Source organism: Lacerta agilis, chromosome 9 (genome assembly GCF_009819535.1).
Source record: "Lacerta agilis isolate rLacAgi1 chromosome 9, rLacAgi1.pri, whole genome shotgun sequence".
NCBI lineage: Eukaryota > Metazoa > Chordata > Lepidosauria > Squamata > Lacertidae > Lacerta > Lacerta agilis.
The window spans coordinates 46,725,607-46,753,263 of NC_046320.1; the positions used below are offsets into that span (position 1 = coordinate 46,725,607).

The 27,657-nt window shown below is 40.3% G+C and overlaps 1 protein-coding gene across 3 annotated transcripts in view; it reads left to right on the plus strand.

Moving 5' to 3' along the window:
* Window positions 1–598: 598 nt before the first annotated feature.
* The window catches only part of NDNF (neuron derived neurotrophic factor), a 36,866-nt gene continuing 9,807 nt past the window's right edge, over window positions 599–27,657 (plus strand). Inside the window, exon 1 of one of the 3 annotated variants that reach the window (XM_033160002.1) lies at window positions 599–1,132. Coding sequence is in view for 1 of the 3 variants with exons in the window: in XM_033160001.1 (XP_033015892.1) it covers window positions 2,421–2,439 (19 nt within the window). In the remaining 2 variants the exon portion in view is untranslated. Of the gene's footprint in view, window positions 1,133–2,380; window positions 2,440–9,766; window positions 9,786–27,657 lie in introns of those variants that run through there. The other 2 variants (XM_033160001.1, XM_033160003.1) reach the window with 2 other exon arrangements.

The following is a 27,657-nucleotide window of genomic DNA, read 5'->3' on the forward strand; positions in this document are numbered from 1 at the left end:
TGGAATCTCACCTTAAAAGGATCAGGTACCTTAACAGGGGATGAAGGTACTCTTAGAGAGCTGCTGCTGCCCTCAGCAGGCCATCCTGTGACAGAGACACTAATGGCCTGTTTCTCTCTAGGGCAGCTTCGTTTTGCTTTCAAGTTCTTCCCCCGAGTTGTGTGGGACCGGTTGTGGCTGCCTGTCTGTCTCCACCGCACCTGCCTCACTCAGCTTGAGTGACTTCGGCCACTCTCCAGGTCTGAGGGAACCGTCGTCCCTGAGAGAGTTTAAGCCCAGGCAGCAGACGAGAAGGAATCACGAATCACCTCCGCCGCTTTCGCCGCCTGCCCGCTTTCCCCGGCTGAGGGGGAAAGCCCGCCGAGGAGCGAGCGAGCGCGCGCGCGAGGGGTGGGCTGCCGCGTGCGCTCCCTCCGGGACAATCGGCGAGGCTTAGGGGAGGAGGGGAGGGGAGGCGGCCGCGCGATAGGCTTTTGCCTGGCGTTGCCCAGGCGCCTGGTTGGTGCTTGGTGGCCCCGCGCGCGCTGTGTGTGCGCGAGAGCGCGTGTGTGGCGGCGGCGGCGGCGGCAGGGCCAGGGAGGGAAAGTAGCGGGCGGGGTGTGTGTGGGGAGCGGCTCTCCCAGGCTGCACTCAAGTGACATTCAGCGCGAACAACACACTCCTAACTCAGCCGGGCAGGCAGCGAGCGAGTCGCACACAGGCGCCATCCCCCTCAGCTCCTCGGCTCTGGGCTGTTCGCTCGTTTTTGAAACACTACAGGAGAAAGACAACTGTGGGAGAAGCGAAGGGAGCCTGCAGCCAGGCAATTTCGCCCCTCGCCCCTCTTGACTTGGTCTCCTCTCCTCCTCCTGAGAAAGGGACTCCTGAAGAATGGGAAGGACCTGCCCGGGCTTTGCCTGCCGTTCTTCCCGCTGAAAAACGGGAAAAGGGAACGGACGAAGGAACTCTAGCATCGGGGCCAACGCGACTTCGAGGGAAGTTTAAATCCCTCTCCTCACGCTCTTTCGCGGGCAACGAGGAGCCCCGGTTGCGCTCGGTTCTCCTCAGAACCTGCCTCGCCTCTTCGCCTCAGAAGCGCGCGCAAAGAACTTGGGGCAAAGTCGGCGCGGACCAATCAAGACTGGCTGTTCAGGTAAGCAGAAGCCAAGAGCAGAGAGGTTGGCGCGCGCGGCTTTCTGCGCTGCGCGACAGGGACGCCCTGGGCTCTTGGCTCTCCCCGGGCCGAGGAGCTCAGACAGCAGCAGCCTAAGCGGGAGCAGAGCAGGTTTGGGTGATGGCGGGCTACGGACACTTGAGGTGGGACACTCGGAGAGGGGAGAGCAGCGGGTAAGGGCAGCCCGTGCCTCGGGCGGCGGCGGCTGCCCCACACAAGCCGAACTCAGCTGTGCGCCGCCCGGAGCTCTTTCGCGGGGAGGCTGCGCGCGCAAGCCCAGCCTTACGATCCAGCGCCCTCTGCGAGAGATCCTGTGACAGGCTGGCTCTTGGAAAGCAGCCTTCCCCGCCCCTTCTTCACTTCCCTCTCCACCTGTTTGTGGAGTCAGACAGTCCAACTCCTTGGCTCTAAAATGTACCCAGGTCGAGCATCCGTACCGGAGGGGGGGGAAAGCGCGCGGGAGGAGGGGGGTAGATGCCTGGAGTGCAGTAGCCTCTCGAATCTGCTTTGCTGTCTGGTGTCAGATCAGTTAAAGCGGATTAGTTACCTCTCGGCACCTTTTAAATCCAGCTCCGATTTAACACACACACACACACACACACACACACAGCCCAGAGCCCCAATTTCAACGCAAGATCCAATGCAAGTTAGTAGCTGCTATGAAAGATACCGAGAGAACTCCTCATGCCGGATTAATTAAAACAGTGATATTAAATGTTGGGACAGGACTAAAGTTAGCAGAGTAGATTGTTGGTTCACACACGCACGCGCGCCGAATCTGAGGTGAAGAATGGCTAAGGCAATTCCCAGCCATTAAAATCTGGGGGTTTTGACCTTGATTTTTCTAAGTTCAGGTTGGCCAAATACTATTCTGCACCCCCGTCTCTCTCTCTCTCTCTCTCTCTCTCTCTCTCTCTCTCTCTCTCTCATCTGATGAGGCAAATCTGCCGGCTGCCAGTCTGCTTCATCCCGTGTCTGATCTTTCCATTATCCTCTTTGCTTGAGAAGGGTTCTTCGTGCTGCTGGAGGGGAAAGAGAGGCATGAACCTGAGATCAAGCCAACTTTCTTTTCTTTTCTTTTTTTGCACCGGGTTGAGGGCGGGGGAGCGGCGCAACTTCACAAGACTTGCCCACAAGGTTTCCTTTCGCCCCCGTCGCTCAGAAGGAGCAGCGTCTGAGGGGCTGAGCCGCGTCAGGAGAAGTTCCCCACCCGCGATGACTTTTCAGGAGGGCTCCTGTTTGAAGTCTGTTCTCGCATGGCAATGGCATGACAGTTTGGTTCTTAGGTTGGTTCCCCTTCTCTTTTCCTCCCCTTCTATCCAAAGTTATGGACCCTCTCTTTGCTCCAAAGAAGGAGCATTAGGTTATTATTCCTGCTGCCGCAGCACCCCTAAAACCTCTCCTTGTGGTGGCACAGTGATCTTCTGGAAGTCGTTAATTGTGGGAGAGGCTGAGGGAGACCAGGAAAAAGGAAGAAGGCTGGAAATAACTCAGAGGCTGCCTATTACTTAAAAATAGTTTCTTTTCTCCCTCTTCCAGCTTGTGATCCTGTAGTCTCCTCCAAAGTTTTCCTGCAGCCTAACCACTTGCAGGATATAAGACTCTGGCATTTGTCTCCACCCACATCACCACCACAGTTTAACCAAAGCAAAACTCAAACAAGCTCTTTCAAGCTGAAGTTTAAACATCTTAATTGACTTCATTGATTTGGTTACCTTTTCCAGTTTCAGTGACAATTGGAGTTAGAGATGAGTTTCAGTTTTAATTTGTGTGCGTTTTAAAAAGTTGTTATACTTCTTATATAAGGATCAGAAAGGGGAAGGCGTAATTAAACTATTTTCTTCTTTAAGATAATCAATGTTATATTATTCTTAGCAAGTTTCTTTTAAACTCTCCATAAGTCTCTAAAACTAGTAATATTTTTAACAAAATATTCTAGAGAAAGAAATGTGTGTTTCCAGATGGTTTTGTTTGTTTTTTATTACTGCACCTATTGGAAAATTCAGTGGATTAGTCTAGCAATGGAGTCTGGCAGTTCACAGCAATTAAAGGAACAAAACAAGAAAGATGTTAATGGATGGAATGAATATGAAATATGTGTGGCTTGTATTACACACATTTATTTCAACAGAGCTGAAACTGTGACTATAAAGTAACTCTTAATCACTTACAGATACAGCTTTTTATCAGTCAAAGAGCATATAATTGAAGGGTATCCCTGCACTAAAAAAAAAAAAAAGCCCTCACCACAAGTTTATTTGTTCTGGACCCATTTAACACTCCTGTGGGAAAGTATTGTGCCTACCTCAAACTGGTTAGCTTATTGTTATATATAAATGCAATACCCTTGCCAATGCCACAGAGAGAGAATGCTGCCTTTGAATCAACCACTGTGGGTCACCCTGGAAAAAGGGAGCTGACTATTGAGTCAAGGGACCAGATGATTCTGTTCTTGGTATCTCCACTTCCCTGCTATGCCATTAACCCCCCTCCCCCCAAAAGTAAAGTATATAGTAGCATGTGGCAATTGAGAGTAAAGTATATGTTTACAATTGAGACAGTCGTTTGAAATGATCCTACAAAATCACAGCTCTTGTATGATTTGTTTACTGTGCTTTGTTGAGATGCTCAGTAAGAAGGAAGGCGGGACCAAAATGGCATAATTTCTGCTCAGTACAGAACTTGCTTGTTTATGAGTCAGTCCCCAGACAAAGGGGTTGTAATACCAATATGGGATCAAGTCAAGAGAATCTCCACCAGGGACCTGATTCACTAGTACATACATCCAGCTATGTGCCACTGATTTCAGATCTAATGAAACTAATCTCTCCTGAGTTGTTTCACATTTTCAGAAGTTTAACTTGGTGGGGAACCTGCAATAAAAAATTGCAGCAGGCTGATAGTATCAGATTCTTTATCTGATATAGGTTATTTTATGTATACATAATATTCACATGCCTTGCTCAGTCCAGTGCATGTCTACTCAGAAGTAGATTGATGTTGTGCACAAGGGTGCTTCCTTCCCATTTAAGTCTGCATAGGTTTTAGGCTGCAATCCTATGATCAATTCTGAGTCAACATATATAGGATTGGGTTGCCAGTTTGATCTTTGCACTACATAAAATAACTTTTCAGTGATGTGCTTAGTCACAATGACGGATGCTATAAAATATATAAAGTATATGGTAATTGACTCCCTGGGCTCCTGGAGGAAGAAGGATGGGATATAAATTGAATAAATAAATAAACAACAATATAAATAATTCTTAGTCTGTTTATGACCGTATATGACACAGCATTTTACATCCAAAGAATAGCTGTTGGAGTACATGATGTAGAAACATTTCAACCCTTGCTTTCTCAAAGGAATCTGGATGTATCAGGGATCCTAGGTCCAGCTCCCACAACCATTTTTTTATTATTGCTTCCATCTTTTACACCTACACCCGCTAATTTCCATAGGAATCCTACTCAACTTCACCTTGTGGTAGTGTATTGAACTCTACCATTTGTAGTTCCTACCAGCCTTTTCATGTACTGGGAGAAACCTAATCTCTTCCCCCCCTCCCCACTGCCCTCTCTCTCTCTCTCTCTCTCTCTGTGTGTGTGTGTGTAAATTACTAATAATTGATTTTACCAGGCTCTTATTGTATGAGGAGGCAGAATTTTGAACCAGTGTGTCCAGTGTTAGAGGAATGCTATTTTCAGTAGATGGAAGAATTAAAAAAAATCAAGTTACAGAAGAGTTGACAAGATTAACTCCTCTTCTCTGGTCCACTTAAGATAGATGTGAACAGAAATATACACGTTAAACAGAAAGCTGGTTTATAGATTTGAAACTCACTAGGTTTTTCTGTGATTGCAAAGCAAGTAAGATTGTTAAAAGCTGGCACATGTTTGCTACTCTTTTCTGCTTTGTGTTTTGATTTCAAAACCAACAGAAACTTAAAGCGGGAAATACCATTTGCAGATTTTTGTTTCTGTATGTCCTGCTGTTTTTAAAATACTGAGGCGTACCAATTTTTCCTTAATTCTGACATTTCAAAAGATAATGGTTTCTCACACTGAACAAATTCCAAAATATATATGAGAAAATAGTTGGCATCATCTATAGATATGTCAACTTTCTGTGAAGAACATGATGGCTGTAGTGTTTTCATCATGGGTTTGGGGTAAAAAGTACACTTAGTAAAGCATACAACATAATAAGATATATTTTTCTAATTTGAGGGTTTAAATTTGTCACATGCATGTTAGGCAGATGTTAGTTTGTAGATGACAGGTTTTTTTTACAAAACAAAACAAAACAAAACAAAACAAAACAAAACACAGAGCTTTATGGCAGCACAGAAGTAGCATTTAATGACTCTAGGTGCTATGTAACAGATGCTCCAAGGGCACACAAGCAACATGATGTTGAATGAAGTGCCTCCTTTTGTATATCTTAAACCTCTCAGATATTCTATATATATAACACTATGTGTCCTGGCAATTCTAAACACACTCAGAGCTGCATTCCATCTTAATACTCCCAGCTAGTCAGATATGAGTGTAAGACACACAGTTCTTGAAGTTGGTGTACTGTAAACTTGTTTCAGATGCACAGCTAATTATGTGTACATGCTTTAAAAACTTGACACGCTTCAGATGAATGCAGTAAGTAGCTATTGCAATATAAATGAAATTCAAGATGCAACAAACAAGTCAGATAAGCATTTCTGCCCTATGGACCTCAGAGTTTGAGTGCCCATATTACTTTCGATTTAATGAGGGTTTGATATAAATCTGTCCATACAACATCTGTTGAAGGTATGGTGGCTAAGCAGCATAACTCCTGGGCTATCAGCTGTAGCTCATTTTTTAGCAAGGATAAGACCCAAGGTTCAGTCCTTGACTTCTGCAAGTAGGGCTCTGAAGGACACCTGTCTGAAGCTTTGGGGAGCTGATGCTAGTCAGTGTAATGAGTATTAGACTAGATGGACCAATGGGCTGATTCAACATAAGGCGATATACTATGTTAGAAAATATCCCAAATTGAAGTTGAGTTAAATTATGCCACCTACATTTCCGGAAAAACAAAAAAGCACAGGTTTTTAATACAGGACATGGCCATTATGTCTGTTGCACGTCAGTACAGCTGATGATGAACTTTTGTGCAAACAAATTTTTCACATGGTTCCCAGAGGTGCTTTTTGCATGCTTGTTCATTGTTCAGACATGCACTTGGCAAATTTAGGGTCTAGAATCTAATGGACCTTTGAACACTATTTTAAACGCTATTGTGCTTGTGCTTGAGTCTAAGGCTTTCTGATCAGAAGGTCAGCGGTTCGAATCCCCGCGACGGGGTGAGCTCCTGTTGCTCAGTCCCAGCTCCTGCCCACCTAGCAGTTCGAAAGCACATCAAAGTGCAAGTAGATTAATAGGTACTGCTCCGGTGGGAAGGTAAACGACATTTCCGTGCTCTGCTCTGGTTCGCCAGAAGCAGTTTTGTCATGCTGGTCACATGACCTGTACGCTGGCTCCCTCGGCCAGTAATGCGAGATGAGCGCCGCAACCCCAGAGTCAGACACGACTGGACCTAATGGTAAGGGGTCCCTTTACCTTTACCTTTACCTTTTAAGCCTTGCTTGCCAATTCAAAGGTGCAGAACTGCAACTCTGGTATGTCCCAATGTGGGGGTGTAGATCCTGACATAGATCAGAGCTCTCTAGCTTTTGGGTACCTGGGGGCACAGCTGAAAATCTAAGCAACTGTTGTATGTACCACAGCATGCCAGTTTTGCAGAAGAAAAACGGGGGATGCTCAGAACTATGCCTCCTCCAAAAAGGCAACAGCAAAACACCTGCACACATCACACAACAAATAAAACAGACAAAAAAGAAGGCTACACCCTGAACCCTGAACCAAACCCCCTAAACCTAGTATTTGTAAAATAAAATAGAAGTTGGTAGGGGCAGGGAAACCTTAGTTGAGTGTTAAGTATTATGTATGAGGTTGCTGCAATGCTCATGGATGTCACATTGAGAGCTCCAGGTCCAATGCATCCAAAATTTTTATCACAGGCCTATTTGCCTGCCAAGCCAATTACATAGCATTATATTTGTGATGCATTGGTACAGCACTTGCTCAGCCTCAACATGTAATTACTGGTGCAGACAAAAATAAGAGCAAGCTGTTAGTACCTAAACCACTTGGAAACACATAATTTATCTCATGATAATAGTAGGAAAGGTTTTATTGCTTTTAGAATCTGTATCTCTTCCTTTGTTTTTCTTATTGTATGCTGCTTTGATAATAATGACCAGGCACAGTTTAAACTGGAACGTGGGGGTTTAAACTTCTGTAAATTCTATTGATTATGAACAGGATTGAAATGGGGGTTAAATTCTAGTGCTTTGTGTCAGCTGCATTGTGAACTGGGTTGCTCATCATTTAGGGCAAGTATTTTCTTGGTTGCTTTTCTCCAGTTCTCAATATGCCCATTTTTCCATAATACACGGATAAGTTTAGCATGCAATTCCTCTGGTGACAACAGCTCCAAAAATGCTGCCATAATGATAATATTGCTGATTAGTATGCCTATGTATACTCTTGGTGTGTACATTATGTTTATCCATATGACTGTGTGTCTGGAGACAATTGAGCATTGTTCCATGGAGAAAAGTGACAAGAAAAGTGCAATTATTGAATGTAAGCACTATATACGGTAGTGTATCTCAGGATTTGGTGTTGGCAACTTGACATTGCTAATTAATTTTAGTACCTATTTTTTGTTGTTGTTGTTGGCACTACCATTGCAAAGTTAATATTTAATTTGGAAAATTAGGTCGTGGGGAAAAAATTAAATTAAAAGTAATTCCAAATAATGTTGAGTTAACAGAGGTTTTTTGGTCCGGTGGTTGGAAATAGAAATTCATTAATTCAAAAGGGCAAATTTACATGTAAGTTTGGATTTATTTGTTAGGCAACTTTGGAGGTACCCTGGAAACTTTCCATAGGCTGATGAATATCTCTGAATCAAATATAGTTTTAGATATTGTTGTCGTTGTTGGCATCCGTCTGTCTAGGGAGACAATAGAAGATTACGCTTTCGATCTCGTCTTTAAAAATACAACCGGACAAGCTGCCACATTCCTAAGGTTACAAGTTATATTAAACATGATCCCCGCAAAAGATGTTTGGATCCTGGGCACAGAAGCTTGTTGGATGTGAAAGGTGTCGAAGCATTTACCCTTGACTTCTGAAAGCTCTATTCTCTCTCTCCAAACATTTTTTTTAAATAAAAAAAATGTGTCAAATATGTTATGAAAAATAATGAATAAACACATAATCAGAAATCTTATTTTGTAAAAGGATACACTTCATGATGATATAAAAGACAAACTTTTAGGCTTCGCTTGTCAGTTTAAGAAACTGTTAGAAAAACAAGCCAAAAAATGAATTTTAGATGAAGGAATGCTGGGGCTGTGTTTCACTCCTGCGGTGCCTTCATGCAACGAAGCGACAGCTTTAACCACAGAACATCTGGGCCCTAGCTTCTGTTACAGTAGAGCTTTCTAAAGGGAAAGCATGCCTTGTTTGACTGTGCATTCATTTCGAGCCATTAGACTTTGCATTAGTTTTTAAAGATTAAAAAAGTTTATGCCACCCTTTTCAAGGGGCTATTTTCAGCATTCTATTTGAATTTTGCCACATTGGTGGATGCTGAATTTAATTTGGTTACTAAGCAGTTATTTATCATGCCGTTCCTCGGCTTTTTTTTTTAAAGGGTGAACTTACTAATTAATCTATTCATTAACAAATTTATATTTAGCAGTTCACACTCTTTTTTTGCAACTTTTATGTGTGTGGTTTTAAAACTAAAGGTAATAGAAACAGTATGCTCTAACTTAACTCATGCACAGAAAACTATTATGGAGCTAATTTTTTTAAAAAAACATGTGTTTATATTTGTTTTGTATGTTATCTTCTATGTCATTGCTGATGGGATTGGTTACTGATACATATATAAGTAGAAATAATTCATACTTTCATACATTATCTTTTGAACATATAAGTTTATGCCTGCTCTTGAGGAGCATTATTTTTATTACTTGGTTATTTAAAACGCTAAAAGTTTAGGTGGGCTTTGCAATGTAGCCTGTCATGTATTACACTTAAGTTAACACTTACCTGTCATGACACTTACTGTCATGGGTCATTGATGTCAAAGGTTTCATAAAGCTCTGCATTTCAGTAGCCTACCATCCTAATGTCACTTACCTGGCAATAAGTTCCATTGAATTCAATAGAACTTACTTCTGAGTGGACATGGTTAGGATTCTGACTGTTAATCATGAAGCAAATGCATTGAAATCAATGGAACTTAAGTTAGCCATGATTAACAAATCCCATTGATTTTAATGGGTCTAGCCTGTGTCATCTTATTACCAAGAGTGGAATAAGCGAGGAAAAGCGGTTCAGGGCCAAAGCCTGGATGTGATCCTGATCCAGATTGGGGCGCCACACCAGTTTTTATATTCAAAATGCATTTTGCTGCTCTGCTATTTTTTCTCATAGATGCTGTTTGCAGTAAACAGTGTATTTGATGGCAAAAACCAGCCAGGAAGGAGACATCAGGTACACATTCCAGGTCAGGAACACATTCTGGGGCACTAAGTCTGCTTTCCCACCAAAATAAAGGCAGCCAGATTAAGCATGCTTGCATGTGACTAATGATATGTGTAGTTTGGCCTTCATGCACCTAGAAAGAAGAATAGTTAGGTCTGATTACTTTCACTCTAAATGAAACTGGGAGGCAAAATATCTCCTAGAGTATTTGAGATAAGCAAAAATTATTTTTTGACAATATGTATTATTAGGGTCCTCTTCTATCCATAATACTTACATCAGAAGAGCAGTTTGGACATGAAAGCAATCTCAATGCATAAGCAAAAAATGCAGGGGCCACAAGGCACTGTGGGAGATAACTATCTACTAAGACACTCCACTAAAACCCAGAAGGCAGTGGGACCACCTGAATTCCCAAAGAATTCTACAGAGGACTCATGAATAAGTGCTTGTTTTAATGTCATATGTAGTTTGGCTTTGGGAGTACAACTGTATGCACACAGTGTGGAAGAAAGCCCCACTGAACTCTTTGGGACTTTTTTCTGAGTATAATGTGCATAGAACCAGAATAAATATGAGTTAAGGATTGCAGCCATAAGAGAAAAATATGCCTGCCACATATCTGGAGGACATTTACTGGAGCAGCGATTAATAGTGTAGAGAACACATAAGCTTCACGTTTGTCTTGATGAAGTAAAAGGGATGCTTTCACCTTTCGCCAATAGATTTTAATGACTGGAAGGAAGCGCCTTGCTTTCAGCATTATTTTTTTTTTTGAGACAATAATGTTTTGTATGCACAGATAGATCTATTTAACAGGTTTTAAACTGCTGGTTACTGGTAGATGGCAGGAATCAAACTAAGCTAAAGGATACTAGAAAGTAGCATGAAACAAGAGGAGATGATTTATTATTTTAAGAAAACTGCAGTGGGGTATCTCACTGCAGGGAGAAGTATTTGCTCTTGAAATTGATGAACTGCCCAGGGGAGGAAATCAAAACCAAAGAATGGGGATGCCTTGCATTAAGAGGAATTCAGATATTGCATCCTTACAGAAGGCGACAAAGAATAAAACCTAATATTTATTACATAAATGATTAAAAAAAATTAAACTAAAACAAATTATCCTTAAGCAGCCTTGCATCTCAGTCTGGGAAAAAGGCAGGATATAAATAAATATAATAATAATAATAATACTCTGGAAGATTAACATTGTATAAGAACAGGCTTATGTACAACTATTCTATATTGAACATGACAGCTTTGTATACATTTTTTCAATTTTACATTGCCATTTTGCACTGTAACATCTTGTGTCCTACAAACTAATAAATTTACCCTGCACTTGTTAGGGTAAATGGTTTACCTCAATTTAATTCAGCTAATGAAATGGCATGCACAATAATGCAGTGATTAAAAAGTGCAGCAAAATAAATGTCATGTACTCAGGTACCCAAACATTAGCAATGGGTAGTTTAATACTTCTATGGTTTGTTGAAGCTTCTGGCTTGCCAATGAAGAGGCAGTCTCTCCCTGAGTTTAAGCTGAATTCCAGGAGCAATTTATTATTAATCCTTAATGATTTATCCCTCATTAATGAGGTCACAGCAATCCTTGCTATCCATCGATGAGTTTCCTAAGAATCTAGATACTTCTACTTCACCTCAATTTTTCTAAAATGTGGTGATAGATAGCTTTTTTTATTCTGTTAGGTAGAGGTAGTTTTTTTTTAACTTCTTATACAAATGCCAGCTTGTACCACAAACTACAGGTGCATAGAGTATGCAATTGTGCAAGGAAGGACAGTGCTCTGACGCACCATAATGAGTAAGGGCAGATGAGTTTATTACTAAGGATTATTACCAGTGCTTTTTATGTAAAAAAATTGGTGCCAGTACTTACCATGAAATTGCTACAGCAAGTGAGCAACTGGGGTAAAAAAATCACTGATTATTACGATGGCAAAATAGGGTACAGATTGGGACAGTTGTGTTTGGTAATCAACAGCAAGCGCTTGGTTTGCGTTGAAGAAAAATAAAAGGGGCTTTTTGGAGTATAGTAGGTTTGCTAGGTTTGTGGGGGAATGCATCCACTACTTATTAGGGAATAAACAATAAACACAGTCCTCTGCTGGTTTGCAGAACTGCAGGACTGAGTTGTTAGAAAAATGTGCCTGCCATCCACAAGCCATTACATGAACATGGATCCTGGATGGTGACCATGGTTAGGCACCTACCAGATGGTGTGACTTGTGAATCTCTCTCCTTCCTGGCCCAGTTTGGAGGCAGTGTGCTTTCTTTCTCTGTGGAGCACACAGCCGCTGATGGTATGTTTCTAAATACCTAGGGAATCAAATTTTGTTGTGTTTGGATACACTGTGGCTAGCTAAGAATTGTTAACGGAGCTTACACACTCATCCTTGATTATCTGTGTCCCACAGGGGACTCAGAATAAATTAAGCTAATTGATGATAATTGCTAGTTAAAGGGCATTGTGGTAACTTCTGTTTATCCTAATTGAATTAGTACCGTACCATATTGTGAATAAAATCTAATAACTGATAGGGCCTTAATACACAAGATGTAGTGATAAGTAGTAGAGATAAGTGAAACATAAATGAACAAAAATAGTGTTTTTGGTCTACGTTCTCCCAAGTTCTGCTGTTCCTAACAAATATGAATACTTTATGAAAAAGAAGAAAAAAGCTGTACTGTAGTGTGTTATTAGATAGATTAGGCTTCCTGAACAATGAACAGTGGGGCTGAGATTGCTGTTAGTTTGTGCTAATAATGAGGTTGTTTTGGTTAAACTACGAGTGCTATTGGTAAGATTAATATGGATAAGAAATGCCTGTCCCATAGATTATCGTTTTCAGTTAAATTTGACTGTTTGGCCTTGTGTATTTTTTAATGCAAAAAGGCTTTTAGACGGATAAACAGATGAGGAGGTAGCTATGTAGGAATAGCCTTCTTAATCACTTTTACTGTGTTATAATTTACCTCCAAGTCTTTGTGATAGAGTTGGATACAATTTCTAGGTAACCCTTGTTTGCTCCTGGCAGTCACATAGTATGAGACTTACAAACAGGCAAGCAGGTTCTGTTCCGTTTGCACTGCTAAGCTGCCCCTGCCATACATCATAGGTGAATGTTCCTCATGCTGTGTAAACTAATGATGTTTGAAATTTCCCTGCAACAGGGAGCATGGCCACCACTTTTGTGTCATATAATAATAAAAGAACAGGCATGGTGTTCTGAACCATCTGGAATTTTTAAATAGTAGAACATTGAGAACAGTTTAGGAACATTTTTTATCAGATCATCACCATCACTAGAATGATGATATTCATAGCAGACCCAATTTCTCTGGGGCTTTATCTTAGCTTAGCTATTCTCAGGTATGTACATTTAGCATTATTCTTCTTGATTTACATTTGCATTTGATTTAAAGAGAAAATTATTGCTTTCTTATACATTTTGGAAAACAATAAGAATAAATAATAATAATGGACAATAATATAAATAAATAAACAAATAAATAAATAAATAAATAAATAAATGGTGTGGTATTAATTAAGCCAAAAACCGAATACTCAATACAATCTTTTCCTCTTTCCACAAACTCCAGTTGTCAGGGTCTGCACCTTAATGGAACAGAATGATTTAGATCCAGACTTAGTAATGCTTAGAATTGGGCCAATGTAATCAGTGGGACTTTAGTTAGTCATGCTACAATTAACTAAACCTGCAATTCTAAATCCACCAAGCTGGGAGTAAGCCCCACTGAATTAAATGGGACATAGTTAGTATTGCACTATAAGCCTGGATCCACTCTAATATCTGAGAACAACAGGGTTTCAGGTCGCTATAGACTAAAATAGAGGCTTAAGTTATGACATCATTTTGCAAAATGTCCATGCTGTTATGAATATGAAAGTGCTTTTTTGTTTCCTATTTAATTCAGATACACTAATCTGTTTGCATTCAGACTGTCTAAATTGACTTGTTGAAATCTAGAAACCTGATGCAAATTAAACTGTTTACAGACTTCAGGTGGTGATAATGCTGTGTTTCCTTCCATTGGCTGGAGCATCCTGTGGGTAGAGTTCTGAATATCCAACCAATGAGGAGGCTGCAGGAAGTGGGGCAATCAGCAAAAATTAAGCTCCTCCACACCTGTCCCTGGGATCACCCACTAGCTTTCCATGAACAGAAGAAACCCATCTATTTATGAAAGGCACATTTACAGTCCAAGTCCCTGTATTTGGACATGTACCCACAAAAATTAGTCTTTCTCCCACACTAGTTGCTATTTTAAATACATGGTGGTGGAATACTTATGATGCTTATGAATTGCCAGCAGGTGGAGATGTAAGTGGTGCTTGAATAGCTGCATCTTGGACCAGTCAAAGTATCTTAGCCTAGCCTACCTCACAAGGTTGTTGTTAGGTTAAATTGGGAGGAAGAAAACCATGTATGTCAGCATGAGCTCCTTGGATGAAATGTAATGATGAATGTGATTACAGTTGTGATAGGACTGTAAAAACCAGGAGATCTTCTTGGAAATCAGAGCCCCTTTTTCATTTAGCTTTGCATAAGGAGCAGAAACCTCTCCAGTTTTGTGGAATTAGATTGCATTTTGTTGAGACAAACCATCAGGCTGTAAAGAGCAACCATGAGTGACCCTCCAGAGAAGAAGGATAACCCTAAAACATGGTAGGAGCCATTTTAAGCCATGTAAGTTTTTACTCATTTGATCAGAAAGTGGGGGGGGGACATGGTTGTAGAAAACCCGCTTGTTGTTGTTGTTGTTCAGTCGTGTCCGACTCTTCGTGACCCCATGGACCAGAGCACGCCAGGCATGCCTATCCTTCACTGCCTCTCGCAGTTTGGCCAAACTCATGTTAGTAGCTTCGAGAACACTGTCCAACCATCTCATCCTCTGTCGTCCCCTTCTCCTTGTGCCCTCCATCTTTCACAACATCAGGGTCTTTTCCAGGGAGTCTTCTCTTCTCATGAGGTGGCCAAAGTACTGGAGCCTCAACTTCAGTAACCTGGGGAACCGGGTTCGTGTCTCCACTCCTCCGCATGCAGCTGCTGGGTGACCTTGGGCTAGTCACACTTCTCTGAAGTCTCTCAGCCCCACTCACCTCACAGAGTGTTTGTTGTGGGGGAGGAAGGGAAGGAGAATGTTAGCCGCTTTGAGACTCCTTCGGGTAGTAAAAAGCGGGATATCAAATCCAAACTCTTCTTCTTCTTCTTCTTCTTCAGGATCTGTCCTTCTAGTGAGCACTCAGGGCCTGTGCACATGCACAATTTAGATTTATTCCTCTGAACTGTTTTAGTTGAAATAAGATTTGGATTTGGATTAGCATCCTAGTGTGACTGGGCTTCAGCCTGGTTAGCAACAGGGATGTGTTTCTCCTTTACCCAGCACTTGTTCTCTCATAAGCAGGTGCTGAAAGGGAAGGGTTCATTTTTGCGGGGCATTAAAGGTTTGTGAAATGCATTCCTGCTTTGTTTTGGCACAGAACATAAAATAAAACCATGCTGGTCTTTGTGTAAACAATACAGCCAATTTACTTAATTCGCATTCATCTATTCAATTTACAAATCTCATAACACAGTAATAAGATCTCATAATACATTTACCTGGTATGTACCACTTGAGGCAAAGCCTCTGAACTACATTAAAACAACGGGAAAAGTTTCCTCTTACTTAATTATAGCATGACTTCTTGGCACACATTTGTGTAACATAGATACAGACAATCAAGACAAATTTGGCAGAATTTACATGGGAATAAATGTGTTAAGCAATATATCCATAGCTGTCCATGCATGAGCAAAATGGACTTCCACTCACTTCACATTCCTGTTTTTCTCCTGTAGCCCTCCATGCAGCTTCAAAATCTTCTCTGTGGATTGAAGCCCCCCCCCCCCAGCATATTTTGGGGTTGCATGGGAGGGGGCTGCAATGGGGAGAGAGGAACATGAAATCCCTTTCCATAAGTGGAAGTCCATGCTTTTCACAGATGGACAGCATTAGATACACTCCTAAACCCATTTAGAACTGTATAAACTCCACTAAAATGTTAGATTCAACCCATAGCCTGTGTTGAAATGTCATTTATTACAGGGAATTGTGACAAAGGGTTAGGTCAGTGGAAAATTCTATTTTTGTTTTTAATAGTCTTTAATGAAACTTCTGTGTCAACTACTTCCTCTTTGGTCAGAATAGTATTTAATTTAATTTAACTTTCAAATTCTTCCATGAGAAAAAAGTACCTTGTAGCTCTGAAGACAAACTGAACCAATAATAAATTCATATGCTCTACTTTAAGTAAAAAGCAAATTCTCTGAGGTCAGTGATTACACCATGTCTTAATTGAGCCCCATGTCTCCTCATATTCCTTTCTAATTACATTTCTAAAGTAAATCCAAAAAATCATTTGACTAAATATAATTCCTACTTGGCAAGGTATATGGTGCATGATATTTAAAAACCTGAAAACATGCCATTGACCTGCTTAAGGTCTCTGGACAAAATCATGGAAAGTAATACTAATAAATATGTGTCCTCTTTATCATTTTGTTGGTGCAATGTCTTCAGTAATAATGCTTTCTGTTTATGAGTGATGTTCATCTAAGGATGGTTGAGAAACCTTTGCTAAGCCTTGTGATGCTTCTCAGAAGCAGATAACACAACTCAGTCTATCTTTTACCTTTGAAAAATAGAATTCCCTTGACGTACATTCCAACCCCCACTTAATCTGGAAATAATAATGAAGAACAGGAAAGCAACTCAAGCAGGCTTCCCACCTCCTAGTCTCTACATATGTCCTCCAAATCCCCCAACAGCTCCAGAAGCATGAAGATCCTGAACTTTGAACTAATTACCCCCCTCCCTGCCAAAACATTGTTTTCTTTTAGTACTTCTTTCTTAAAGTCATCGTTTAAAAGTTTGGAGGATTTGAAGGTTTCCAGATTGTTGTCATGGTCACTCATCTGTGGTACGCTGACCTATGTGCCTGTTGATATGCCCTCTTTCTTTTTTTCACGAGTAGCTAGCTAAAGGACTAACCTTTCCCCTACCATGGACAAATAAACATAGAACAAGCAGCTAAGCAAGTATAAAGTCTTTGATCATTTGATTTTGATAGCTCTTAATCACACCGTTTTATGCATAGCCAAGACACATTATTTTTTAAAAAAACAAAAACCATTGCAAAAATGATTTCTTGGTCAAGATAAGACTGTTTTCTGTACATGATTAGAAGAAATGTTTAGAAACCATAACATCTCAGAGAGTTAATAGCTAGGTTTGTTCTGGAGAATGAAAGATGGAGGTGAAGTGAAATTATACCCTGATTAGTTCAAAACAAGTTTAGACTGGCTCAAACTGGAGACCAAAGAAGGACCTTCACATTAGATCAAAAAGCACAGTAACATGGTTGCCACTTACAGCTTACTGTCCAGAATTCCAGCTTCCTTCTAAACTTTTAAAACCTTTCATTTGATCAAATGCACATAATAATAATAATAATAATAACTGTGTACTTAGCATTGGAAAAATCTTTTGAGAAAACTCAGTAAAGCTTAGCAGTTTGTTTTATGGATTAGACAGATGGTTTTATGGATTATGGAACAGGAAGCAGTTTTCCCAATTGAGGGGTGTAAAAATGGAGCCCCCCAAGGACCAGTATTTATCAACTTGTTCATAAATGTTCTAGAATTAGGGTGAAGTAGCCAAGTTTGTGGACTATACAAAATTGTTCAGAGTGATTAAAACAAAAAGGGATTCTGAAGAGCTCCAGAAAGGATCTCTCCAGACTGAGTGAATGGAAAGTAAAATGTCAAATACAATTCTATGTTAATGTAAAGTCATGTGCACTGGGGGGGAAAGGGGCCTAATTTCACATATATACAAAACAAGAAAACTCCCCTATGAGGAAAGCTTACAACATTTAGAAAAAAGGAGAGTCTTCTTCCAGGTCCAAAAGGACCTGTGCGTCAACGATTGCACATCAATTGGATGCTCCTAATGATTGCCAAGGATAGAGCTATATTCTACCTCCACTGTTGGAGCCTGTTTGCCTCCATATACCAATTGCTGTGGCACTCCGGTCCTCTTTGTGGACAACTAGTAAGACAGACCTTTGATCCAGCAGGGATCTTATGTTCTTAATGGTTACCCACTCTGACTGTTCTTCACTTGACTGAAAGTAGTGTTCCTTAGAGCAAAGGAACAAGATACTGCAGAAAAACTTGTCAAAACAAAATAAAATAAAAAAATTCTTTCCAGTAGCACCTTAGAGACCAACTAAGTTTGTTCTTGGTATGAGCTTTCGTGTGCATGCACACTTCTTCAGATACCTTTTGACTATGGCAGACCAACACGGCTACCCACCTGTAACAAAAACTTGTCAGTTACAGATAGTTTCGTTGGGCTTCTACAATTAATGCTACATTAAGTTCCCAAAGTCAGAATAGCAGGGAAGAAATCAGAAAGTATATATATATTTAAATTTTAGATAGTCATGTTGTTTTCAGCCTATAGAACCAGCTGGCTTCAGATACCAAAAGGTCATGTAGGCCAAGCAACATTACCCCATTTTTAGCTTTACCTTGTATTTGAAGTCACTGAGTTCAAAATCTGATCTCATTGTATTTGCACGTGATTTCTATTTCTCAATATGGGGCTGAATGCAAAGAAAAGAATTATATGGTCTGTAGCTACAATGCAGTAAAAAGGAAGATATGTCTGAGGTAAATGAGTTCAGATATAGAAATGATGGGCCCAGATAAAACCCTGGCTCCTACGTTTTGTACCTACGGGAGTGTTTGAACACTTGGGGCCAGGCTAGGTAGAGCATATTGCAGTACAGTAATCTAGGCAGAAATTCTAAATTTGGGAAATCACCTTAAATTACAGTGTCTTAACTTACGCTGGCGTAAAGTATGGCAGATCTATTCTGTCCAGGGGGCAGAGCTACTGCTCTCTGAGCCTGCCCAAGTCAATCAAAGTGATAAGCATTCATGCTCTCCAGCATGTTGCAGCCCAAAACTGGGCCATGTTCCAGAGCGAGTCATGTGACCCACATCACAGTATGGAGCCCCAAAACACACATTTTTGGACGAGAGCATGGGGCTCCAAAACAGGATGTCGCAAGTTGACCAAGCAGAACAGAGTTCCCCACCACTCCCTCAGAACACCCATTTTTTTCAGGGCTTATGCTGGCAAATATTCTGCCAAGCTTGGCTCAGGTGGCTGGACCCTGGCTGAGCCAGGATGGAAGAGTTACCCTGGCATATCTCCAGCATAGACAGGATAGCCAAGCTGAGTCTGGAACCAGCCAGCTGAGCTAGAGAACTGCCACATCTAACCCATCCCAGCAAACCCAGGGTTAGGATTTCACCTCTAATCAGCATGTGATAATGGCAGCTATGATGTACTGTCCCTTTCAAATATTTATCAGAGGAACTGTACTGTATAAAAAATGATTTTTAAAAAATAGGTGAAGACTTGCATCATATCAAACAGCAGGCAAGAAATGAACTGAAGGGAACATACCTTGAAAGAACTGCAATTGAAACACTGCATGCAGAAGCTGCCTACTTAGCCTATACAGAAATTGTGTTGTAATTGAAAGACCCTCATGAGGGAAGATGTGAAAGGGTGAAGAAATTTAAGGAAATCTGAGATGCTTGGTTTGAGCTAATAGAATAAATAAAAGCAGCACACTTGATTGAGTAAGCCAGCATGCAGACTAAATACAGCCAGCACACTTCTTAATCTTGCACTGTAACAATATTTTTCCCATTCCTGTTTGAATGTGTCTTTTAGGAATTCCTCTGACATTGATTTGGTGAGGTTGGATTTGAGATAGGAGAAACTCAGATCTGATATGTGCATATTTGTTTGGTGAGGTCTAGAGAATTGTTTGCTTCCGGACCTTTGACCCTGGAATATGAAATGTAGTTGCTAATTGATTCTGTAATTCAGAGCATATTTCCTTGGAAGCAAGTTCCATTGAAATAAATGTGACTCACTTTAAACAAGTAGAGGCAACCCACCCACCCCCCAATTTATGTGGGGGTTATGTTTTGAGGCACCATGCACATATGTGAAATTGTGTAGATTTGAAACACTGTTGGAAAAGCCTGAAAACACCCCAAAAACTATGGAAGCTCTTGAAAAACCCTTTAAAAAGCCAGCAGCGTTTACTAAAGCCCACCATTATTACTCCCTCCAAATCTCGTTGTTCAAACTCCAGCTCTCCACAAGCCTCAACGGTCGGTGCAAGGGCTCATGGGATTGCTAGGCGCTGTTTTGGCACCTTTTGCCCTTTCTGGGCTCTTCTAGGGCCGTTTTTGCAATTTTGAAATTCACGTCTGGGTTCAGCACAATGTGCGTATGCATGGCCACACACATAGGAAACACACGTAAGTGGGGGTGCGGGTGGGGTTGTCTGTCCAGTGAAACAACTATCTTCATTGATGACCTTTAAGCACCAGGTCAAAACTTTCTTTTTTAGCAAGGCTTTGGGCTGACAACTGCTGTTTTATGGTTTTAATGCTGTTGAATGTTTTTGCTCTTTTATTTGTAGGCTTTCTGTACGTAGTTGCTTGTGTTTTCTTGGTGTTTTATATGTGTCCATTTAAATACAATTTAATCACTTCTAGTTCTATTTGTTATGAAATTTTAGTTAAATTACTGTGTAGAAAGAAATGTAGCTTTTTCTATTCCATACAACAGATTTTTTTTGTAATTAATTACAATAGCCTAAAATGCATTCAAAACATAGGGAGTGGTCATTGGTATATTATAACAGGATACATTATGGTATTTAGTCATTTTATTAGATACTCAGCAGGGAATTTCTTTCCTGGTCTCCAGCTGTGTGCAGATAGGGGAACTGATGCATGATCTTACATTACTCCTAAGGGGGGGGGGATATTTTGTAACGAAATCCTATAGGAACTTTCAGAGAAAATAAATGAATAGTAGCTGGCAGGAATTTAGTATTCTGTTCACATATCTTTTCTGCAAAATCTACTTATAATTTTTCGTATTTATGAAACTTTTCCCACATGTGCTTTCCTTTCTGGAGGACAAAATTAATGGAAGCTGTAAGATTTGTCTATCTGTAACCTAAAGGGACTTCAAGGGAAAATGAGATTTTAAGTCAGTTATGTTGAAACTCCTTTTATTAGTAGGAGACATGAAGGAGAAAATTTGTAATCTTTCTGCTTCGTTTCTGGAAGATTAAATAAAATGTTTGAGAAAATATATAGAAGACAGAGCATCTCTTTTAAAATGTGCTAGAATTTAGCAGAAAAACATCCATACAGTAGTTGAGTTCCTGATCATATGCTAGCAGGCAATCACTGAGATATTATTCAGTTACCCTTTTCCCCTCTGCCTATTTCAGCCATTATTATTTTTTTAAAAAAACACACCCCAGATCCATCATTGCATTCAGATGCAATACCTACACACAAGCAGGATAGCTAAAAAAAACAACCACTGTTACTTTTTCAGTGCCTTTGTAGCTGCTTACTCAAGGGCTCATTTCCATCTTACTTCAGCCTTTGATTAACCCCTTTAATTGGGTAAACAAACTCAGTTTGTTTACAGAATTGATTGTGTAAACAGATCATTTGAAGTAAGATAAGAGGCTGGTGGTAATCAAGGTAACCGAAAAGACAAAAAAGTATAGCTTTAGCCGCAATGTGTTTCTTGTTCATATTTAAATTGTAAATTCTTTTAAGTGCTTCTAACATGAAAATGATGCTGAATCTGTGTCATTTAAGATAGGATCAAACCTAGATGGTGGCAGCTCTGCATGTTTAAACTTCACGGTCATGTAGAAGACAGGAGATGGAAAGGGTGAGAGGTACTGGATCCCTTCCCCAACTTACATATCACTTGCGCAGAGTACCTCATGTCATTCACTTTTCCTTCAACAGAGGCCCAATCCTGGAAGTTATTCTGATGGGACAAGACTTGTGAAGAGTGGCTTCAGGGAAATGAGTGGTTGGCGAGCGAGGGTTTAGAAATCATTATCCATATGCCTGCTTTGCTCTTGAAATTGGATCACCCAGAGGCACACACACCACTTATTAAATGAATGAGACAAATCTAAGTTTAAATACAAAGACTGGCTGTTAAATCTACTTTGAGATAAAAAGCACCTGTGCCACCTGGCTAGTGAGGTACTGGTAAATGGGGTGCTCCAATATAGTGCTAAAACTGAAAACAAAACACACATTGCCATCAAAAGAAAAGGAGGAAAGCCTTTCAGAACCTAACTATTCCTTTTCAAGATGATCAGATGGTGTTTTCTTTGACCTTTGGCTTGTTCAGTATAACTAAACTGAGTGTTCCCAGAAGTGGTCTTGACAAAACTTCTTAGTAGCTATAGCACAGGTCCCCAGGGTATTACTTATGGATGGATTAGAAAAATAAATCCAATTGTTAAGGTATTTTATTTTACAATATTTCTTTGAAATGCTGATGTGATTTCCGTTGTTGCAATAATCTGTTCAACAAAAGGAAAAAAACACATTCTGAAATAAACTGTAAAATAACCCATACTGTATTTGAACATATTAAGATTCTAAAATCGTCAAAGGATTCATTGTTACTCCTTAAATTTCAGTTATTTTGTTGCACAGTGTAGCGCAAAAATATACACCCACCCACATTTATAATATGTCATGCCAGAAATTTATTTATTTTGGGGGGGGGGGGAGGAAATTGCATTATCTTCAATGCTAGCCCTACTCAGAGCAGACCCATTGAAACAAATGAGCATGACTAAGCTATATTAATTTCAATGGGTCTACTCTGAAGGAACTTAGTTGGATATATCTCTGTGCCCGTACTCTTCATTGCAGCTTACATGGAGCTGATCTGAATCCTTGCTCCAAGTGCCCTTGCCAAACAACATGAGATGGGTAACACACCCTCCAACATGCTGCAGAGGAAAATTGGGACGTGTGTCTTTTGGGGGCTGCAGTCTCATGGAAGCCAGGTAACTCGCTTGACAGCATGACCCCCAAAACTGGTGTCTTTGGGTGCTGTGCTTGGGATGCAATAGGAAGCCAGGATGGCTTCCAGGATGCCCCAGTCAAAGCAGGACAGTTGAGGGGTATGGGGCAACCACTGGAGACAGAGCCCCAGTTATGGAGCATCCTTCTAAAGGAGGTTCACCTGACACCATCTTTCTGCCCTTTTCAGTCCCAAGTGAAGATTTCCTTGTTTATCCAGGCCTTTTAAATAACTTGTGTTATTTAAGAGGATATGGTCCCCTTAGTTTAAAAAATGTGTTTCAGTTGTGTTTTTTAATGTCAAATGATATCAATCATTTTCTGTCGTATTTTAATTTTTATATTTGTTTTGCGGGCTACTTGTATTGTGGGTTGGCTATATACATTTAGTTAATAAATACATGAATAAATTTGAAACAAGTTGGATTTCAGTGAAAAGAATTAATGGGCTGTTTAGAATTTATCAGCGCAGTAGTGCTGGCCTGCAGAACCAACGTTCTGATTTATTTGGTTCGAAAGTTTATACCTTGCCTCTCCAATATGTTAGCTTCATTCAAGGCAGTTTACAATTAAAAACAAAGCAATCCCATAAAAATAGCACAACATAAAATCAGAAACAGGCTTGAATAATTAATTTTCTGGTTTTACTTTTGATTGAACATAAGAGGCTGGCTGTCAACATTTAGTTTCAAATTTAAAATCATGTGTACTTTTGGCTTCAGCTTTGTTTTTGCCCCTGACTCACTGAAGAACAAGGCTAGGAATAAACAACCATATAAAGTGTAGGGTAAATGGAGGTTAAGTTGTGCAAAGCACAGTGTATGGGACTGTACTATAGGCAGGCTAACCTGTGCCCTCCAGATGTTGGAACAGTATGGCCAGTCATCAGGGATGTTCTGATTGGAAGTTCAGCAACATCTGGAGGCCACAGGTTCACCATCTTGGTGTAGAACATTTTTATTGCTTACATGGCACTGAAGTCAACTGAAGTCTTGAACTTTAAAAATCCTTTTTTTTCCTTTGGCACAAGGATGAATTTAACTCTCTTTAAAATTGAGCTAGTTGCTTGCTGTTGTGTGTGTGTGTGTGTGTGTGTGTGTGTAATGCAGCACTTATGCTCACGACATGTTTCTAGTGCAGACCTAGAACTGCTTTGGAAAAACCAAGTTAAGTAATTAGAGTTGGAATGCCAAACACCTCTGTAGGATACAAGTCGCAAATGGAAGGGCAGACATTATATACTTTTTTGTTGTTGTTAATAAAAAAAAGACAACCACAGATAAGGATGTTTCACATCTGGGTGAGGAGTCAGAAGTCCCAGGTGTGTCCTGGGCAAAGAGAAAGTTATACTGTATTGTCTGATGTAATAATAATTTATACTCATGGTCAAACTTTTTTAAAAAGTCAGTTTTTTTCATTCTTCCCTGTGTTCTAATATATACACAAAATTAAATCAAATTTATGAAGAAATCCTATGCATATCTAATAAGAAGTAAGTCCCACTGAGATTAATGGGGCTTAATCTCAGATAAGCCTTAATCACCTTACTTTGCCCATCAACTGCGAGTACCTGAACAGCAGACTAAGCAGACACACAAGTGGCAGTCTTGTTCTCTATGGTGAGATGAACTGTATTTCTTTTAAATTATAGTAATGATGTCTAAGTTTGCATCTGTACAGATAAAGTCATTAAGTTTAAGACTGTCAAGCCAGAGGTTGCTTAATGGAATAAGACCTAGTCCCTAAAGTCTAGTTTGAGCAATTATTTGCCACCTTCACATGATCCCCTTTGATTTCTCCAAGGCTACAGTCAAAAGTTAAATAGTATCCTGCAGATTTATTATCAAATGGGGCACTGAGTAACTCAAATAAAAGTCAGTGCTTTTGATTTTAAAAATAAGATTTGAGGGATACAAAATTACACACACCCCTCCACCCAGTTATAGAAATACAATATACAAATGCCTGTGGCAGGCCATTCTTTGAAATTAACCTCACTAAATTACAATCATGCACTTTCAACTCTCTGTAATTAAACATTTAGTTTTATTTATTCCAGATGTATTTGCTTCAAGTAAATCCAGACCTTTTGCTGCTGTTGTAGTAGATCTTTTACAGGTCTCAGGGACCTAAAAATTGACAGAAAATAAAAGTGAATTGTTTCCTTAGGTTTGGATTGCAACGTATCCACTGGTGACTACCTCTTATGGAATTTTGGAAGGTGGTGTGTATCGTGATTCCTTCAGGAACAAAATGGCTGGTGCAACTGTTAGCTTTAAAAAGTAGTGGGTTTGTATTTTGTGAAAATATAGTGCAATAAGTTATTGCTTTATTGCTTCCACCTACTAATATATAACTGGGAATGCTTTGTGGACAATGTTTGAAGTATAAAGTACTAAAACTGTGTTTTCAGTAAATAGATGATGTAAAAGAAAACACTGGATATTTTCAGCAGCACATTTTAAAGATATGTACTAGCGATCATCACTCATCAGTTTACTAGCAAATGACCATACTTGCTTTACACATGTCTCAAAAACATTAGGCTTCAGAGTTGTCTTTTCTGATACTCAATTATGAAACCTAGCTTCATTAATAGATGACTTAAAGATGCTGTAATCATCAACAGCTATAAGGTCTTTAAGGCTTTGCTGGTTTTAAATTGTGTTATTCTGGTATTAATATTAATATTAATATTAGGCTTTTATCTCCTGCCATGGTATGATGATTCTTGTATTGCTGTTATTTGATTTAATGTATTTTAATATTGTACAGAATCTGCCTTGTGAGCATGTTTACCTTAAATGCAGCTTGGGCATGTTGTAAATAACAGTAATTCAAGAAACCCAAGATTGTATGGCATCATTGTCTTTTCTGCTATAGTCAAACATGCCTGCTCCTAATTTAGGATTGCTGATGGTGATTTATAAGCAAGAGTTGCTATAGCAAGCCTAGAAGTAGCAGTCCCTACAGGTTCATAGTCACTTTGTGTGGTATAAGAAAGTTATAAGTAGGAAGTTAGCTGCTATTTTCCATGAATGGTTGCTGTGTGTTTATGTTTTCTATGTAGCTATGCTTAAAAGGTAAAGGTAAAGAGACCGCTGACCATTAGGTCCAGTCATTTCCAACTCTGGGAGCCGGCGTACAGCTTCCGGGTCATGTGGCCAGCATGACAAAGTCGCTTCTGGTGAACCAGAGCAGTGCACGGAAGCGCCGTTTACCTTCCCGCTGGAGTGGTACCTATTTATCTACTTGCACTTTTGATGTGCTTTTGAACTGCTAGGTGGGCAGGAGCTGGGACCAAGCAACGGGAGCTCACCCCATCGCGGGGATTCGAACCACTGACCTTCTGATCAGCAAGCCCCAGGCTCTGTGGTTTAACCCACAGCGCATGCAAAACATAAACATAATGCATTACTCTGTACTTATCAAAGAGCTCCATCTGGCAGGGTGTGTGCTTCTGTGTGTATTCTGTCTAGATTGTCAAGTAAAACTTTTGTGGCTTTCTTCTGCTTTCTTTATATTTTTATTTTGGTCCTTTGGTGTAAATGAGGCAGATTGCAATGAGAATTTTTCAAAGGTGCCCATGTGATTTATTTATTTCAGACGTTAGTAGGAAATTTGCAGCCTCACCTAGCCAGAATCAAGGGAATGTGCATTGTTTTCTACTCAGTTTTTTCTTACAGTTCTATTTGTCCAAAGCCTATAGACCAGAACCACAGAGTGTGAGCAGGCATTCATGCTCAGATTTATACTGTACTATTAGACAGGCAATGGCTAGAAAGCAATAGTTTGTGGGGGCAGGGTGAGAAAGAGAGAGAAAAGGCCATTAGAGGGCAATTTTGTAATCCTAAAAGAAAAATAAGATACATGTTTGTTCTTTCACTTTGGACTGTTTGTTCTGGCACTCACTTAGGATCAACAACATGCAAGTCTTTCAAGTCAGTGGTGACATTCCAATAAATTCTTTACTCCCCCTGCAGATGTAATATTTCTAATGATGAAACAAGCTAAACCTCTAGAAGACAGTAAAATGTTATTTAGAGATGAATCTTACTAGGGCAGGAGAAGGACTCACAGCCATTTCTTGTACTCATTAAAGGAAGCACCATAGCTCAGTTGTGCAGCTTCTGCTTTGTATGCAGAAGATCCCAGGTTCAGTCCCTGGCATCTCCAGGTAGGGCCAGAAGACTCCCTGGTCCTTAAATCATGGCCAGCTGCTGCTAGTAGGTGCAGAAAATGCTGACATAGATGGACCAGTGATCTGAGTCAGTATAAGCAGCTTTCTTTGTTCCTAGCGTGGAGCACATTGAAATCTGGTAGGCAACTGGCAGCTGGGGCAGATGAGGATACCTGTGAGGATATCTGGTATCTGAAGAAGTGTGCATGCACACGAAAGCTCATACCAAGAACAAACTCAGTTGGTCTCTAAGGTGCTACTGGAAAGATTTTTCTATTTTGTTTCGACTATGGCAGACCAACATGGCTACCCACCTATGAGGATATCGTCATTATACGTACAAGAATGAGAACGAGGCATTCTCATCAGTTTGTGACTGGTGCTCTTGAATCAGGATATTGTTACCTGTCAACAGATACGGTTGCCAGAGCCACAGCAAAATAAATTCACAAAATAAAGGCTGCCAGGATTATAGAATCATGGAATCATAGAATTGTAGACTTGGAAGCGACCTCAGGGGTCATCTAGTCCAATCCCCTGCAATGCAGAAATCTCAATTGAATCATACTTGACAGATGGCTACCCAGCCTCTGCTTAAAAACCTCCACTGCCACTCATGGGAGTCTGGTCAACTGTTGAAGAGCTCTTATTTTCATAAGG